Genomic DNA, 17,726 nt, shown 5'->3' with positions numbered 1-17,726 from the left:
ATGCTAGGATATGGAAAACAAGGGTTGGTGCACGTTACCTTGCCGTGGGGTTGTACTTCATGGGAGGTGCTCTGGAAGCACGCTTTGAGGATGGACTTGATATCGCCTAATAATTCAAAAACTATGGTGGGGTTTTATTCCCTTAAAGATAGGATGGAGAACGGGTGGCTAGAGAATAGCAGTTAAAGCCAACTGAAACAGTTGTTACTCCATTTTCAATGAAAACAAAACATTTGACTGAGGAACTGTACTAGAGTTTGGGGGGTTGTGGTTTTGTTCTTGTCAGATGTCTGTCACAATACTATTGAAATGTTCAGCCATAATAATTTAGAAAATGGATATAACAAATCCCCCCAGTATTTTCTTTTTTAATAATTTCTAAAGCGGGTAAGTAGCAAATAGGCATTGGTGTACAGTTGGTTTCTCCCACGTGCTATTGTAATTTTGTTATGGGACAATAAAATTAGGACTTAAACCATTCCAATTATGAGAGCTGGGGATTCTTACAAGTAAGTTTTCTTCTTGTTTTTTACAGTGAACTGGCTCTTATCATTCAAAGAAAATGTGGAGGTCTTTAAGAAAATTAATTAGTAGAATAAATGTGTATATATCTTAAAAATTAAGTTGGAATGTTGTCTGATTTCAGCTGCTAAAGAACATGAGAAGAACAAAGAAAGAAAATCCAGAGACTGTGGAAGGTCCAAGTCAAAGAAAAAGAAAAAAAAGAAAAAGAGAACTCAGTGTGGTAAAGCTCTTTTTTCTTCTGTAGAGGAGAATGGCTTCGTTACTAGGTTTTGCTTGTTACCCAGTTCCATTCTCTTAAGAGTGGGTGTTGCACATAAGACTGCTTTTTTTCATTAATCTGTTAGTTCTGATTTTATTAAGTGGTTAATATTAAATTGTGACTGGCAAGATAACTTATTTCCTGGTTGAGGTGCATCATTAATGCTGGATGACAGCTTGCAGTAGTGCTTGTAATGGCACAGAATAAATCCACCTACAGAATGGATATGCCAATCTTTCAGTCTAGCTTTTCGTTAGGAAGTGTACTTGTATGCAAGTTTTACCCAGTTACAGAGGCCACGGGTCCCCTTGATTTGTTACCGAGTTCCCCGTGTACCAGATGTTCTCAGTTATATGAGTTAGTTTTGGGGCTCCTGTATGAACGATGAAGACTGGAAATCTTGATGGGTCCTCTTTTTCTGCCGTTAACTTCATATCTTACATCTTCAGTTAGCATGGCATTTTAGAGGCTGTGACATTGAGCTCTATTCAACCTGTCGCATCCTAAATTTTTTTCCTAAAGGATAAATCTCTCTTCTCCTGAGGAGGTAAAGTAAAAGCCTGATTTAAAGTCTATACCTCATGCTGTGTCCCTCTCTTATGTCTCATAACTGCTATCCCACATACTTTAATGGGGTTGTAGGAGGAATATGTTGTCTTTGTTGACTTCATCTACAGAGGCTGGACAATGCTTTCCTCGGGCCGCTTTCCACTTTGAACTGCTATGTAGGCCCAGGTGTTACGGGTGATAGGACTCTTCGCTTCTAAAAATCGCAGTTGATTCTGAAAGATTTCTCTAGTGAAACGGTTACAGATCAAGCATGGCAGCTTTTTCTGCCATTGGCGGATGTCTAGGGTCGTTAATGCAGCACACTGCAATCTGGCATGCGTAATTTGTTAAACTAGAGCTCCTTACGGAGGAGTTCCTGAGACGGGGGAAGAAATTACCTTCCCTTTTTGTTTGCTGCCACGAAGAGAAAGGGCAAGCTGTCATGAGAGAGTAGAGGGGAAGAAAGTACCACAGGCAGACTGACTCAGAATTGCACTGAAATAATTAATTTTATTGAGTTTCTGATTATGTGGTGCCCCCAAATGTAATGGATAATATGTAAAGTATAATTTATAAACTTATATACTGGTTGAACAAACAGTACCCGCAAACTGCTTGTCCGTCTGCTCTTGGGTTTTAAAACGTTGCTTGCCTTATTTTTGATGTTACCCTTGTGGTTCTTCAAAGTCCAGGAACTTTGAAGGTTTCTCCAGATAACTGGTTGGAGGGTACCGCTTGCAACTGCAGAGCGCCTCGATTTATATACGGTGGGGGATGTGATGAGTGGATACTTCATAGAGTTATAGGCGTCTTCTCCACACGTTCCCAACTGAGGCTTTTCTTTTCCACCCAGGCGTCCTGTTCCATGCATACTCTTCTCCAGACATGCTTTCTGTCCGCTTTGTAGTCTGTTGAGATGAGGGAATGTGTGCAGCCATGGGAATGACAGTGGGGTGCGAGGGAGAGGTCTCCAGCTAGCAGTGCTCATGTAGAAGGGCCTGGAATGCAAAAGCCTTTGTAGACGTATTCACCCTGAAGAACAGTTAGGTTTAAGTAATCAGTCTTTTCAGCCTTCCTCACTTATGTCAGCAGTGAAGGATGACTAAGCCGCGTAAGAATTTCCTGGTTCAGACGATAACTTTCTTGCCCCCAGAAAGCTTGCAAATCTTTCAGCAGCAGGAGCATAGTGGAGTCCTAGAGTCCCCACGTACTGAAGTGGGAAGCGTCGCAGTGAATTATGCCTGCCTGTTGTGGGCATTCATGGTGCCGGGTTTTATTTCTATTAACTTTTCTTAACCACAGATTTCTAATAATAGCCCTTCTTACAATTTTACAGAATACTCTGGCAGTGAAGAAAATACAGATGTTTCACAGGAGCTTTCTCCTGAAAAATCAGTTGTCACAAAATGTCTTTCTTCAAATAAATCATCTGCCCACCCAAGCACGTTGCTACACTGCTCTAATTCTGGACAGCACAGAGGAAGATCAAAAACAAATGGTAAGATGACCCTCCTCTATGGTTTGCTGATTCTGTCTTTCATTACCAGTACGTGTGCGAGCTGCACTAATACACACTAAAGCTGGTACTCATGATGTAAATTTGGCTGCTCTTATGCATAACTCTGTGTGTGTTTCCTTTCCCCTGCCTGAAGAAGCTGAACAAGTTCACTTGCCAGAGCTCAGTGTTGCTGCTTTTTGCTTTGACTTCACCTTCACAGAAGCTTTAAGACCGTTGCCCGTGTTTCAGAACTCAAACTGATTTTTGCGCCTTTTTGCGGCACTGTATTAACTCTATAATAACAATGCTCAGACTTCAGTAATTCAAATTTTCATATTTCCAAAGGTTTTTACAAAGTAATAACTCGTTCAGAGTTAAAAATAGATGCTGTGCAAGTTTTACACAAGTGTGTTTTGTTTGAGACCACTGATGTTGGTTAGATGTAGCTACATAGATAAGAGTATGATACACGCTTATAATGACTTTCTGAGCTTCATAATGATGAGAAGCTCTTGAGTAGCTATTTATTAGTGTCTTCATAGTACTTCATAAACAGCTCATAATGTGGCTGCTGTGAGCCAGCTTTCATAATTTTTAATATCTTGGTCCATCCTTCCTATTTACTGTGACAAGCTGGTACAATAAAAAAGGAAGACAAACATTTTGATCTTTCAGTTGTTATTAAAGCTCACAAATTTGAAGGAAATAGGAAATGTATGACAGCTTGATTACATACAGAAACCTCAAATTCCCTGTTGTACAGATACACTGTTGGTGACCGTTTGGTTATTTTTTTTTTTTTCACACGACTTTTATTGTTTGGTATTAGGTAAAAGGTAAAAATTAACTTCAGTTAATTCCACTATGTACGGCAAAGAGGAAACATTAATAACTACTGAAGCACAGATGGTGATAATGTTTTAAAACGTGTTCTGCAAGTCTCATCAGCTGTGTCTTTGGGGCATATTGACCATAGAACACAATGGCAGTTTAGTAACTCGGCCACCAGTTGCTCAGACTTCTTTTGATCAGTTCACAGATACTGAAAGTGGTGAAAAGTATTGAAAACAGGTTTATTTCATTCTTTACACAATTGCTTTGCTGCTTTTTGCATCTGCAGAACTTGAACTAACAATAAAAGCCATGCCAGACAAATAAGATCTGGTGTAAGTAAAACTACTTTTTGTGTAGAGCGAAAGTGCAGCAAGCATAACCTGTTGCTTCCAGAGTACTTCAGGGAAGAGTGTCCTATCTCAGAGGTGGAAAGAACTTTTCAAACAAGAAAAATAGCTAATGCATTGGGTTCTCAGCCCCTTACATGTGAGAACAGATGTCTTTCCAAAAGATCCAGTTTATACCACAGACTGGTTTTTCTATTTCTACAGTCTTGTGTTAGGCACTAAGTGATCAAACTACTTCTTCCCAATACAGGTGAGAGACCGCAGTCTACTTGAGTGACTAAAATTTACATTCCACTCTCCTCCAGCTCATTAGAGTATTTCCCAAATAGTTAAAATCCTTATCTTCGCCCTCTGACCTTATAAATCTATCTCAAGGAAGCTGTAGACATTGCGTTAATGTTACTGAGCTAAGTATCTCAATTTAGCGTGTTGTGAAACAAAGACTTTCTTGGCAGTTTTAATCAATCCACAGCGATGCACTGATGCTCTAAGTAGCACGGGAGCATTCTTAAAGAATACCTGGGGCAGCACACTGCCCCTGAACTGGTAAATGTGTCCTTGACAGCAGGCTAAATGAAAATAATCTCTTCTGAAGCAGGATTAAATTCTGTGGTAGACTCTGAATGTTCCTCTAATGGAGATGTTACTTTGTGAGATCGACTGCTTTGTAAGACAGAGCCCGCTTATCTCTTTTGTGAGCTCTACACTTAAAGTACCAAGTCACAATTATACAAATTGCAAAACCTAGTATGTATCCTACTTGAATTTATAAATCTGGGTTTGTTTATTGTACGTACTTGTCTAAAGAGACTTTGTGCCTTTGGTTTGAGGCACTGTGTGTTGACAGTACAATTTTAAAGACAGAACCTGTTAAGCTGGAATATTTTGAAGGAGCTATTAATGAGAATATAAAACTTCATTATGTAGTAACCTTCAGTGAACTTACTGTTTATTGAAGGTCACTGCCTAACGTAGTAACATTGGACGTTCCTTCAATTACGTGGTGAACTCATGCTTTTAGAAATGTACGTCTGCGTACTTGGGATGAAATCTTGAGAGCTATTTGACCTCTTTGTAATAACTTGGGATTTTATCTACTTTTTGTACAGAGGATGACACCCTGAGTGAGTCATCTATGGATAGCTTGCTTTGGAGTGATGATGACTGCAGTCAGGATGTTGATGTAACCACAAACCCTGATGAAGAAGTTGAAGAAAGCGATTTTGAGATCGTTCGGTGTGTTTGTGAAATAAAAGAAGAAAATGACTTCATGATTCAGGTATGAAGTGGAGGTTAAACGCACATTTTGGTGAATACAGTGGAAGGTGTGAGCTATTGTAGAAATATGTGCAGGTACGTTCTGTATATGAAATGATCTATTGTTGTCATAAAACTCTTTCAGGTAGCCTGTCAGGGTGAGCGGCTGCTATGATAGGTGGAAAACTGCCATCTGATACAGTTGGGTTTTTTTGATTGAAGGAAAGTGGAAGAAGAGGGACGGTTCTATACAAGCCGTTAAGGGTTTGCTTGTCACCTGCAGTTTTGCATTTTTCTAAAAATTAGAGCACTTCCTAGTTTTAGAGAATACGTATTTAAAATCAGTGGCTTTTTATCTGGCTCTTTTGTTTCCCCCTGGTTCTGAGCATGTCCAGAATGTTGCCATGGGATGGTGGTGCTCTTCCACTTCACTGCACTGGGAAGAAGCGTGGCTTAACCATACGATCCTTTAGATAGGATGAACAAAAAAATCATTACTTGAGTCTTTTGTTTTGAAGGAGAGCTGCATTCGTCCATTCCGCAGCTTTTTCTGTAGCTTGTGAATTCAGAGTTTCTAATTTGTGTAAGGCCATCTGTTTGTTCTCCTTATGTGTGCTCTTGTTAAACCAACTTTGCAGAAAACTGTTTCCAGCTAGAGCAATGTCTATTATCTGTCCTGCTTGAAACTGATGATAAAAGCTGCTTTGGAACTACTTACTGAGGTGTTTGTAAATTATCAGGAAACCATTTCCCACATAGCTGCTCTGAGCCATTCCATCCAGTTTCCTATTCATTTCAAATAGTTAGGTCAAACATATCATATAAAAAATGTCAGCATTTTTTTTGCTCTATTTCATTTTGCCACCGCTTCTTACGCGAGCTCCCTGTCCCCTTTGGTAGTTCCCCCTAAGACTTTAGAAGATGCATATGCAGGGGCTTAAGTGTGTGATGCTCTTGAACCGAGACCACGAGCTTTTCATAGCTGTCTTTTTGAAGAAATTAGGGTTTCTTTATTTTGTTCTTCGGGAGGCTCCCACCCTTCCTATCTGGATAACTTTTTGCTTGTTGTGGGGAAGACAAGTTCAAAGTACCGTAGAATAGCTTGGCATCTGTGCTCATTGCGAGTTTTAAGGTAATCATTGCGTTCTGTTGGGAGGCTTTCACTTGTGAAAGGGTATGGCATGACACTGACTGCAGAAATGTTTTTCTGGCACGCGAAGCTCACCCCCATCTGCAGCTTTTGGATTCGCTTTCCCAAGCGTTCTGTTGGTAATTTTGGGGAGGTTTGAATCCCACTTTATGGGACCCCTTACTGGGACAGTTTCTGGCATGTTACTGGGAACTGCATTTCTCTTTTGCTGTTTGGAACTAAGAGGAAGGACAAGCTGAGCTGTAGTACCTCACAGCCGCTGTGTGGTTTTTGGTGGACTTTATTGCTTGAATGGAGGCAGAAACCTGCTAAGGAGAAGATGGGGTGCACTGTTTAAATTGTAGTGTGAAGAATTCTTGGCTTCTACAGCAGGACAGTTGGAACATCTCTTTTGCTCTGAACATCGACAACCTAATTTCAAAAATTGTTAATAGGGCTAGCTAACGCAGCTAAGTTTGGTATTTTTTTGTCCTCAGTGGTCGAGTTTAAGAGCTAACTTTGGGGGGTAGTTTTCTTTGGCCTTCCATGCTACTTTATAGAGATTTGCTCTGGAAGGTAGGACACTTTTTCTCCTATTGCTGAGTTCATTTTGATGTACGCCTTTGTATTGGTGTTGGATCCTGACAACCTAGGGCAAAAGATTCCGTGTGCGTTAGTAGGAAAGGGTGCAGTGACGGGCAGTGGGCAAAATCAGATAAATAGCGTCTGAGTGTATAGGAGGAAAAGGAGTCTCATGGTTGGGAATAAGGGGGCTGGCTGCCTTCCGAGGAGATGACTCAATGGAAAATACAGAGATATATTTCTGGCAAAAGTAAGCCCAGCACTAGCCTGTGATTGCAGAATGCGGAGAACTGTCAGCTACCTCAGGACACGGGCTATGAATAGCTTTCACCTAAGGTTTCGCAGGCTGCTCCTGAGATCGATTTTCTAGGTTGGACTAGTTTGTGGGGTTTTTGAGTGTATTGCAAGGTTTTAAACACATTAGCTGTGTTCTAAAAGAATTGTCTAGGGGAGCTGGTTATTCCCTCTGGAAAAGAGGTGCAGATCAACAGCGTGGTGAGTACCTGCATTTGTTACGGGGATTGATGCAAGCGGAATAGGGGAGCAAGGAGCTGGTAACAAGTTTTTGTGGGGCTAGGGTAGGCGGATGGTTTGCTTAAGGTACCAAATGTTGTGCTCCCCATACCTTTCTGTCAGCCTGTAGGTTTTGGGAAAATGGTTTGAACAGTCTGGTCTTCTGTTGTTGATGTAGAAATGCCCGAGTTAGCTCTTTTAAGTATAGAGCATTAAAACCAAGCAGAGGTGCTGTTATACAACTACAGAATTATGACGAGGGAAACCTATTTTCAGCTTTTCAGGGGTGTAGTGCTGAGATTGACACTTCCCTTTGACTTTATAGAGTGAGAATCCTGTGTAGTTGTAAGAAGGAAAGACTTCTTCCCTATTTCCTACTTAAACTTTAATTAGATACTTGGAAACTGAAATTTGGAAGTGTATGCCCTAGAGAACTTGGATTTAGACTTGTCTGTCCTCTCTTCCTGAAGATACATATTTTTGTGCGGTGTGGGGATTTTTAGAAGAATATTACCATTCTTTGTACTTCTCTCCATTGGGATGTTTATTCTGCCCCTGCTTATTACTCTGAGATCTGACGGAAATATGCTGGCACTTGGGGTGTTCGCTTGAGCGTGTGCCTGTGTGCCAAGCTGCCTTGACCTGGTATCAAAATGAGGAGCTAGGGCAGTTTCTCCATGCACGTGACTGGAGGTTCATTCCTCCCAGGATACGATACATACATGGGGCCTTCTTACACGAGGGAGAATGGTAAGTAATTTTCTCTTTGAACTGCACTCATTTCCACGATGTGCCAAAACTAGAAATAAGGAGGGGAAAAAAGGTTAATTTTAAATGCAGGCAACACCTTTATTTTTCCTGAAAGATTGGGGACTGTTAAGGTTTAATGAAACTCTTACATAGTTAAACCGAGAGTTTGTTCCATTTAGGTCTTTAATAATAAAACCCCCAAAACTTCAGCTTAGAGGTTTTGCGAAAAAACTCTTCCTTAATCTTGAACTTGCCTCAAATTGTGTCAAGCAATTTGTGCATAAAGAATACCATTCGTTACACCGGGATACAGAAATACGGTTTTGCGTTTAAAGTAACTACCTGCCTCAGTTAGTAGAAGTTAAAATTGGAGAAAGCATAAAAAATAGGGTATCACTGGCCAATGCTGTTTCATTCCAGTCTCTATAATGTTGCAAGGAGGTTACTAGATTTCATTTATTGAGCCTCTGTGAAGTCGTAGCGTAGCATTGCCGTGTTCTGCTTCTGAAGGCATGGCACCCCCTTCTTGGGGTAAGGGTTGGGCCCAAATAAGTCCAGACAAGATGTCATTGTCCCTTTCTTTTGGTTTTTTTTTAATACCTAAATGTTGGTGAGTTTGTGTGACGTTGAGAGTTTTGGGGCTGGATTTGGTGGCCTTGGAGGCGATGGATGGAAATGGACTTGGGATATTTTTGTTCTGGTAGATGAAAAGCTGCTTTAAATACATGTCCATGGGGTTCAGTTATTTCCTTTGCACTTGAACTTCGATTTAAATGTTATTGCACAACTGGGCGTGTTTTTCCTCTTCAAAATCTCTTCCTTGGCTTGCTTTGCATCTCCCTGCTGCTGCCTGGGCAGGGGTAGCTTCTGTGTAGCGTGTGTCCAGAGCAATAGCCTGTAGCCTGGCCAGCCAGGCTGTGAAGTAGAACGTGCCAGATAAAAGGAAGGACCTATGCCCTGATGGGGTGGATATCTGAATATCAGTTAAGTAAAATAAAAAAAGTCGGGATGCTTCGTTAGTGTTCTGGGGAAATTTGCCTGGAAAATCACTGAGTGTAGCTCTGTGCCATATGGCGTTATTTATAGGATGCAAGTGTAACTAGGTCCAGGAGCTCCCTTATTTTTAGCGTGCAGTCTGCTTTTCTTATCTGTCGTCTTTGTGTTAGGACACCTTTTTCTGTCACTTACTAATCATCTTTGTGGAAGGAGGATGGTCTCTCAGCCTTCTTTGAAAACATTCCCTTATTGCTTGAGGGCTGTTTACCTGCTTTGTAAGGCAAAAACATGGTTAGTCCCATCTTTCAGAAACCTCTTTCTCTCTAACCTTGTCTGTTCTGTGTTCCCAGTGCTGCTGTTTCCTCCACACCTAGACCACTAATTTAATACAATGATGTATTCAAAAATTGTGGTCCCTTTCTGTCTCCCTTACCTTGAGGAAAGGCAGCAGATTAATAAGAGCGCTAATAAAAGCGGTGCAAGTGTTCAACACAGATGAGGTGTTATATTAAGTTGGCATCTTGTAGGTCAGTGAAGAGCAGCATCTAAGATGGCTTGCGGTTGCCGTGTGTGTTTGGTTTAGTGCATTTTGAAAACCTTTGCTGATATTGAGGAGATCGCTGCATAAAGCTTTTGCTTGTGCTCTGAGAAAGAAGGGTTACGACCTCTTGTCTCGCTGCTTGTGGAAACAGTAACGCTGAACTGACACCACGGTTTCAAATCAAAATCGTCTTAACATTCCTGCGTGGGGTTTGTCCCATGTTTCAGTGGTCTTTAGGCTACCGTTGCAGTTTTGTCTGCTTGTTAAAGTGTGGGTGTGAGGAAAGCGACTGAAACAGAACAGGTGGATATACTTTTTCCTACTGTAAAACTGTATGCCTTTATGTACAGTGATTGCATTTGAAATAGCATAATTGCACTAAAAAACAGGACCAAATTATATTCAGTCTTTGCCAGTATGATTGCTCATGCTCAGAAGGATGTCACAAGTTTTTAGAGCTAGTACAACTGCATCTGCACCTTACTTTTATATTAACGGAGCTACCTTTGAAATAGATAAAATGGTAGACACACAAGTGTCAGGAGAGTGTAGTATTGGCTAGTCCTATGTGACGTAAATAGCCCTTGGATTTTATAACTGAATGTGATTAACTGTTTGAGGGGGAAACCTCTTCATTCAGAAAACTTCATACATTTTGCTAAAGAAAGCTTGATTGCATACTGTTTTCTGTCCTGATTATGTGTGCATGTGTCTCATTAAAGATTTTCTTCTCCAGAGGGAACATTTTTGCACCGTTCAAGTGCTTCCACTTTGTCATTGTCATTCTCCAGTAATCCATGTGAAAAATGTGTGGGAAGGCTGCAAATTCTATTGTAGTCTGATTCTTTAATGTGTTTGCTTGTAGCTGGAAGAGGGGGGTGGACATTAATAATACACCTTTTTGTCTTAAAATATGTAGATGATGTGTCTCTTAATTGAGATAATCTTGTTGAGCTCCTGTAGGCTTCACTTCTGTTGATGTGCACTTCTTGACTTTAAACAGTGTGAAGAGTGTCTGTGCTGGCAGCATGGAGTCTGTATGGGTTTACTGGAAGATAATGTACCTGAGAAATATACCTGCTATATTTGCCAAGATCCTCCAGGTACAGAAACTTAAGGTTACAGAGCCTTCTTCTATATGTAGTAACTTTATTAGTTTTTATGTGTATATATTGCAAAGATTAAACTTTTTTTTCCCCCCGTAGCTGTGTCTGTCATTATAGGTGATTGAGTTCAGTTATAGATACAGAAAGATTAATCTATGTGAATGTACGTGAGCCAATATTGCGGAATTACAGCTGGACAGGAATGGAAATTAATGTTTTCACCCCGATGACCATCTGTCACATATGTATCAGTAATAAGGATTGTACTGTCTGGGTATGGAAAATGAATTTAGAAGCACTTGGGAAACTTAAGCAAAGACTCTCCACGGGCACGTCTTCCGGGATGTGACTGCAGCTTTCCTCCAGCATCACCAGGCTTATGCGTTCTTTAAAATAAGTCAGCCAGAGGCTTGCTGCTTCACAACCGCTGCGATGTGCTAGTGCTTGTTACGGGAAGGCACTTGGAATCCATGTGGATGAATACAAATATAAATTATCATGGGTAATGCAGTCGGAGTTGATTAAGCAATATGTTCTCTACTCCTAACTATGTATTTAAAATGTCTCAGTCCATCTTACGTAGCAGGTAAAATTACACTTACGTGGATCTTTTCTGACATTTCACTCTGAATTGTAAAGTCTTGCTGAATGTGGAAACGGGTGAGGTGCGGGCTTGAGGCCGTTTCCATAAATTATGGGAAAATGGGATCTCTGTTTGCCTGATCACAAGACCACAATTTTTGGTTTATATACATATTTGGATTGTGATCTCTGCTTTTTTTTGGCTGTTTCAAACTCCCGACTCTTTCATAGCCTACCTCACTGGCTTGTGTAGTTCGCACACCGATGTTGTTTGTACTCGTAGCAAGGAAGACACGCTATGCCTGCATTCTGTTATCTAAGTAGTAGAATAGCTTTAACATTTAAGTTTTTTTTACAGTATCTTGCATCCAGATTTAAACCCTCTGTTTTCAAAATATTTTGCTTTGATTTGTGTCAATTTGAATTGGTTTTAAATGTACCTAAAGAACACACTCAAACCGAAGTTTTGCCATCACAGTTGAACTATTTGGATTTAGTAAAATCTTTATCAGAATGCTTTTTGGTGGAAAACTGATTACAACTAACACTTCCTTTGTTTAATTAGTTTAATAACTTTTACAAACTATTGCTTTGAAGATCCTGAAACTTTTTTTTTTTATTTGGGTTTAATTTTTACCTCTGTCTTGGAAAACATATCCAACTTTTTGACTGCAAAAGTGGCTAACCAATTTCAGTGAATCTGCTGTTGGCTTGAAATGGGATAAATAGACTTCATGAATCTGCAGAGAAGTTGCATTTAAAACTGGGCGCAGCCATTGAGCAAACTCTTATTTAGGAGCTTTCCCGAGTTTAGTGCTGGGACTTGTAACAGCACCATTCATACTACTGGGAACAAAAGCAAGTTTAGCGTAATCTTGCTTTAAAAACTGTACCAACTCTCACTTTAGACTTTTTTTTTTGTCAAGTGGGATTTTTAAGAGATTTGTTAACATTTAATCTTGCTTAGATATTATCGAGATACTTAGGATGTGACAGACTGGTTCAAGCCATAGAAAGCACGCACTGTTGGATTGTCTCGTGTCTTCTCTTAAGCTCACGCACCTAGAAAGAGAGCGCTGCTTGTGCCTGGGTGCACCGCAAAGTAACGCTTCCGCTGGAGAATCGCAGTGTCGTGCAGATGCCAAATGGAGTTACAAAACTCAAGATTTTACTCTTGTGGACTGAGCTTCATTTTCTGTCACAGATGGTTAGCTTCTCTAATACAAAAATAAATGCATGGGGGGTTAATACGGGTACGTCAGGAATGTCTCCAAAAATGGTTCTGGCCACACCTAGAAGATCTCTTGCTTGATACAGCATATCTGCCGGAAAAATTGAGCTGGAACATTTTTTTCCTTCCCTGCGTTGGTTCCTGTTTGAGAGTGTTTGGAGGTCTTGCCTCAGAACATCGCTTAGTGCCCTGTACAGCCTAGTGCCTGAGCGCGCTTACAAGCGCGCTCGTTTGCTTTAACTCCTTTACTGAGACAGGGTGTTAGTATTGACTTTAACTTCCAAACTGTCATTCATGCCTACGGATGCTCGTACAGGGCATTGATAGAGAAACCATTTTGCTGCCATTCTGTAACTACCATCCGAAAGCGTATAAACATCTGTGACCAAGCTCTGCTCACTTCTCGGCACAGCTTCCCAAGGGTTGTTTTGCTTCATTGTGCCAAAGTTAATCGCATGGGCAGCGTTGCGACGTAACGTGCATGTAGTGCGGTCCCTTGTGCTTGCTCTGCTGCCTAGGAACTGTTGCGTTCGGGGTGTTTTTAAGCTTCTCCTTAACTGCTGAAACTTCTAGTCGATATTAACCTGCTTATATCGGAGACTTTTTTTTTGTGAATATTGTTCCGAGTCTGTGCTCCCATATTATCTCTGATTTTGTAGGGTCGCTGCCTGGGCTGTATATAGGCCAGTGAATCGTGTGGTGTTGCTCAGGGTGCTGAGCATTCTTCTGGCAACAGCTGTTGTAACAATACGTTTTACAGGGTGTGGGGGGGCTTTTGTTGGGTTTTTGGCTTGGATTTTTTTGCTTGTGTTTTTGCAATTCAGCAAGCATCTGAAGTTACGCTCTTTCCTGATACTACCATTTTGCTTGGCTGCTTAAGTTACTTTTACTGATGTATTTATCACATTTAATATAATTTCATTTCAGCTGCTGTTAATTTTCTGACCTCTTAAGCTAAAATTAGCATTATTAATAGCCTGGCTTAAGCAAGTTCTCCGTCAGAACCTCATCATTGATTCCTTTAAAATTTACTTTTGGATGGCTGTACTAATACATGTATGATGCTTAAAAACAAGACCGCTGGAGAAAGGAAGTTCACTGCCTTTTGCTGCATTTTTCTGTCTGCAGAGAGCTGTATTCAGACTGTAGCTTTAGCTATAACCATGGTTGCCAGGGAGTGTGATAACCCTGCTAACATACACTTTTCTGTGTGCATCAGCTGCCGTTACCTGTTGTGGATGTCCTTTGGAATTTGAGGTCTGAATGCTTTTTATGGTTGGGCTGCATTTTATCGTCTCGCTTCCCACTTCAAAAGTTCTTCATGTCTTCAGGGTTTTGTCTGCTATTATGGGGTCTTTATTGGTACTATCGATAAGAACAAATAAGCTGTTGCAAGACTTTGAGATAATCAGAATTACTACCAGTAATGTCAACATACCGTAGTTAATGCTGCATTTTAACACGCTCATTACTGTTGCTTTAGGTCAGAGGTCCAGCTTAAAATACTGGTATGAGAAGGAGTGGTTAAGTAATGGTCACATGCATGGCTTAGCATTTTTGGAAGAAAATTATTCCCACCAGAATGCCAAGAAGATAGTAGCCACTCACCAGCTTCTTGGCGATGTACAGAGAGTGATAGAAGTACTGCATGGACTGCAGCTGAAGATGAGCATACTACAGTAAGCAGTATTTAAGTATCAGTCGGCATGTTCTCAACGCGAATTAGATTTCAAATAGTAGAAAAATAATCAGAAATTCAGACTTGTTTTGTGCTTCTTTGTGGATGTATAATGACATAACTGAATTGCTGATGTGATCTCGGAAACGGACTTCGCTGTTTAAAAACTGTTTAAGTGTGTTGAGGAGTATAAATTGACCATGTGTGTAGAAGGGTTGGGAAAGTGTGAAGGAGAGAGGGAGAAAACTAATAACAACAGTTTCTCTTAAAGCACCTACGTAGATACAAGTAACAAGAAGAGGGTAGGCCCGTAAGCTATGGCAGCGTTCTTAAAACGCTTGCCTTTTCCATTCCAGTAATTCTAAATTATAGCTTTTCCAGCAGAAATAAAATCTTTTTGTTTGGCGTAATGTGTCGCTCTGTTGTAGCGGGAGAGCAGCCGCAGCTTCAGCAGCCTGTAGTAACTCATTTCTAGGCAAGGATTATTACAGCTATAGATGAAAAAAGTACCATGTTCTGTAGTCACTGTAGAAATCAAGTTTTCTGCATCTTCTCCTGTTTGAAGTCATCCCTGTTTTCTGATGACGGAAAAAAATCCTTCTCTAACTTGAATTCCAGCAGTTTTAAATTGTTTGAACTCCATATTTATAATTTATTAGTTGAGAAATTGCACAGCAGCAGCTATTTGGAAAGCAAAGCTTTTAGTGTTTCCAGAGTTCTTTAGAACTTTTTCCCCTTAAATTTACTCTGTAGCGATGCAGTAGGGCCGCTGGCAGTACTTGAAATGCTTTAACAGTGGAATGATGCTTAAAGCAAAAGAGTAGCAATTCTAACATAAGTTTTTGCTTTTCCATTATGGTATTCTTTAGGCAGATCTGTAAGTAACCCTTTTCCTCTTTGGAGAGGGCAGAACACAAATATTTAAGACCATTGCTTAGGCCTTTTCTGAAACAGCAAGGCTTTAGATTGTGCCTTTCCAGCTGTAGAGTAAACTGAAAATCGCATAGTACTGAGACATGGAGCCCTGGGCAGGTATGTGATGCTTGTAACACGTTTTTGGTCCTTTTCTGTCCCATCCCGAAAGTTGGTGTGATGACCTGGTTTAATTAAAGATGACGCGTGGTCCTGTTAGGACCATCTTGTTAAAAACTGTAACCCCTCATTTTCTTTATTACATAAATCAGAAAGGATTTTAAAAACTGTTGAATTAGAATGACTGTATTGTTGATGCAGATCTACCAGAGGAGAGGAGAGGGTTTCACAGCTGCCTGAAATTATTAGGAGAGTGTTGCTCAGTGTTTCCAGGAGGTGGCAAAGGCTCAGAAGTGACAGTGACAGCTTCGGTGCATGAGAAGGAGAATCAGCCATCAGAACGCAATAGTTGAAAGGTTGCTCAAGTATTAAGCGCTTGAATTTTTATCTTCATGTAGATGGTGCATCATCTTTCAGTTTTCTGTCCTCTGTAAAGTTATCCCTTGCTCTTTGCTGAGCAAAACAAGGCCTTTTAGGTGTAGAATATCAGTGGAGTTGGAGTAGAAAGCTTTGGTAAATGAGCACTTGGCTTTCGTTTTCCGAGGTATGCCTTCAGAATTGCTCACCAGCGATGCCATAGACACCCGTCACTGGAGGTAGAGGTGCGTGTACACAGTGGCCTGAGCACGTCCTCGGCAGGTGTACAGACTGTCGTTGCCTCTGATAGACGCTGAAGGAACCTTAGCTGCTGTAGGACAGATTAGAAAGCAGTTACTTTGGAAGTAAAATGGCCGTGTTTTGCTGAGTGGTTCGGCTAACAGCTGGAAAAGCTGGATCAGGTTAAAGGAGTGAGTCCATCTGCCTTGTTTTCAGGGAAGCACAGAGTGGGGGTTTGGGGCAGACACCCCCACCCCCCCCTTTCTGTGCAGCTGAATGCAGGTGCTTTAGGATGAGGATTTGCTTCTGCTGCATTCTTGCAGCCCGTAGCAGATAAGCTGCCTACCCTTTGAAGGTAAGCAGAGTGATTCTGCTTTGCTCTCCTTTTTACTGCTGTTTTAATGCCTGACAGACATGTGGAAGGACAGTATCAGTTACAACACTCACTCTAAATTCTTCTTGTTTGGTCTTTATATCCATGTAAGAATCTGATACCTATAGCTGTCTCTGCTGCTGGAATAAATAACCCATTAGTCAATTTGAAAACATTAAAAATAAGAATTTTTGTAAGAAGCAGGTGGGGGGGCTACAGTGTACCAGGCAGTAGAGTTTCCTCAGCATTTTGGGATTTAAAGGAAAGTTAAAGTTTTAAAGGAAATAATAAAGAAGTTCTGCACTACCACCACCCCAAGTCCCCAGTTGTTGTTACTAGAGGGCTAAAAAAGATCAGTGGATTGAATTTTGAAGTCTGTTTTGGGGAACTACAGGCTAATGTTTGATACTGAGTGGTTTGAGGGGTCTTTTTGTTTTACTAGTGTTTAAAATGGTTAAAATCTGAGTTTAGCTTCAGTGTATTTGACTTACCTTACTAGTACCCCAATGAAAATGAGTTTATGCTGTTAATAAATTGCAAATATTGAAGGAAAATGCTCCTTCAACGGCAACATTGGTGAAAAGTTGTATGTATCTATTGGAAATATATTCTCAACTTTTTTCGTAAGGCCAACACTGGGCTTATATACCATGTTATAGAACTGAAAATAGTGAATGTAACAGAACATTGTAGAAAGACACATAATTGAGATCAGTGAAATTATATTATTTCAGAATATTTGGGATTTTTTTTAACTGATTATGATGGCTAAAGCATGTAGTAGTTCAAATATTCTTACTTAACTTCTTTATGTAATAGGATAGTTTGGTCAGTCACTTTGACGTTTAAATTTCGGTGGTTTACTTTTTTTATGTTTAAACAGAAGTAAAGAACATCCTGACCTAAAGCTTTGGTGCCACCCATGGAAGCACATTACAGTGGATGAAAAAATTCATACAAAGCACATCATTCACATTGAGGAAGACTGTTGCAAAGAGGAGACGACAAGTTACAGAACTTGGAATGGGACAGTTGAGAAACCCTCAACTATTCCTTCCGTGGAGGAATCTTACATTACGAGTGAACACTGTTACCAGAAGCCTCGAGCCTACTACCCTGCAATAGAGCAGAGACTGGTTGTGGAAACAAGAGGTTCAGCCATGGATGATGGAGTAAACAGAATAAGGGAAAACGGAGATGATGCCCTGTCGGAGAGATTTGGCTGGAATCTGGACCGAGAAATATGCAAGATGGAAAATGAATCCAAACACAATTACTCTAAGGTATTTGTATTGATTTTCTCCTGTACTGTTAAATTTAAGTTGCCAGTTCAAATTAAAACAATAG

The 17,726-nt window shown here is 40.5% G+C and overlaps 1 protein-coding gene across 5 annotated transcripts in view; it reads left to right on the top strand.

The window, feature by feature from the left end:
- Window positions 1–17,726, top strand: part of PHF20 (PHD finger protein 20) — a 69,833-nt gene that overhangs the window by 46,143 nt on the left and 5,964 nt on the right. For all 5 annotated transcript variants that reach the window (XM_063349609.1, XM_063349608.1, XM_063349611.1 and 2 more), the window contains 6 exons: window positions 647–745; window positions 2,670–2,831; window positions 5,122–5,291; window positions 10,784–10,883; window positions 14,183–14,378; window positions 17,263–17,662. In XM_063349609.1, the coding sequence (XP_063205679.1) occupies window positions 647–745; window positions 2,670–2,831; window positions 5,122–5,291; window positions 10,784–10,883; window positions 14,183–14,378; window positions 17,263–17,662 (1,127 nt within the window). The remainder of the gene's footprint in view (window positions 1–646; window positions 746–2,669; window positions 2,832–5,121; window positions 5,292–10,783; window positions 10,884–14,182; window positions 14,379–17,262; window positions 17,663–17,726) is intronic.

Source organism: Chroicocephalus ridibundus, chromosome 12 (genome assembly GCF_963924245.1).
Source record: "Chroicocephalus ridibundus chromosome 12, bChrRid1.1, whole genome shotgun sequence".
In the NCBI taxonomy this organism is placed as follows: domain Eukaryota; kingdom Metazoa; phylum Chordata; class Aves; order Charadriiformes; family Laridae; genus Chroicocephalus; species Chroicocephalus ridibundus.
The sequence above is the reverse complement of the archived record's forward strand: the minus strand, read 5'-3'. Positions and strand labels throughout refer to the sequence as shown.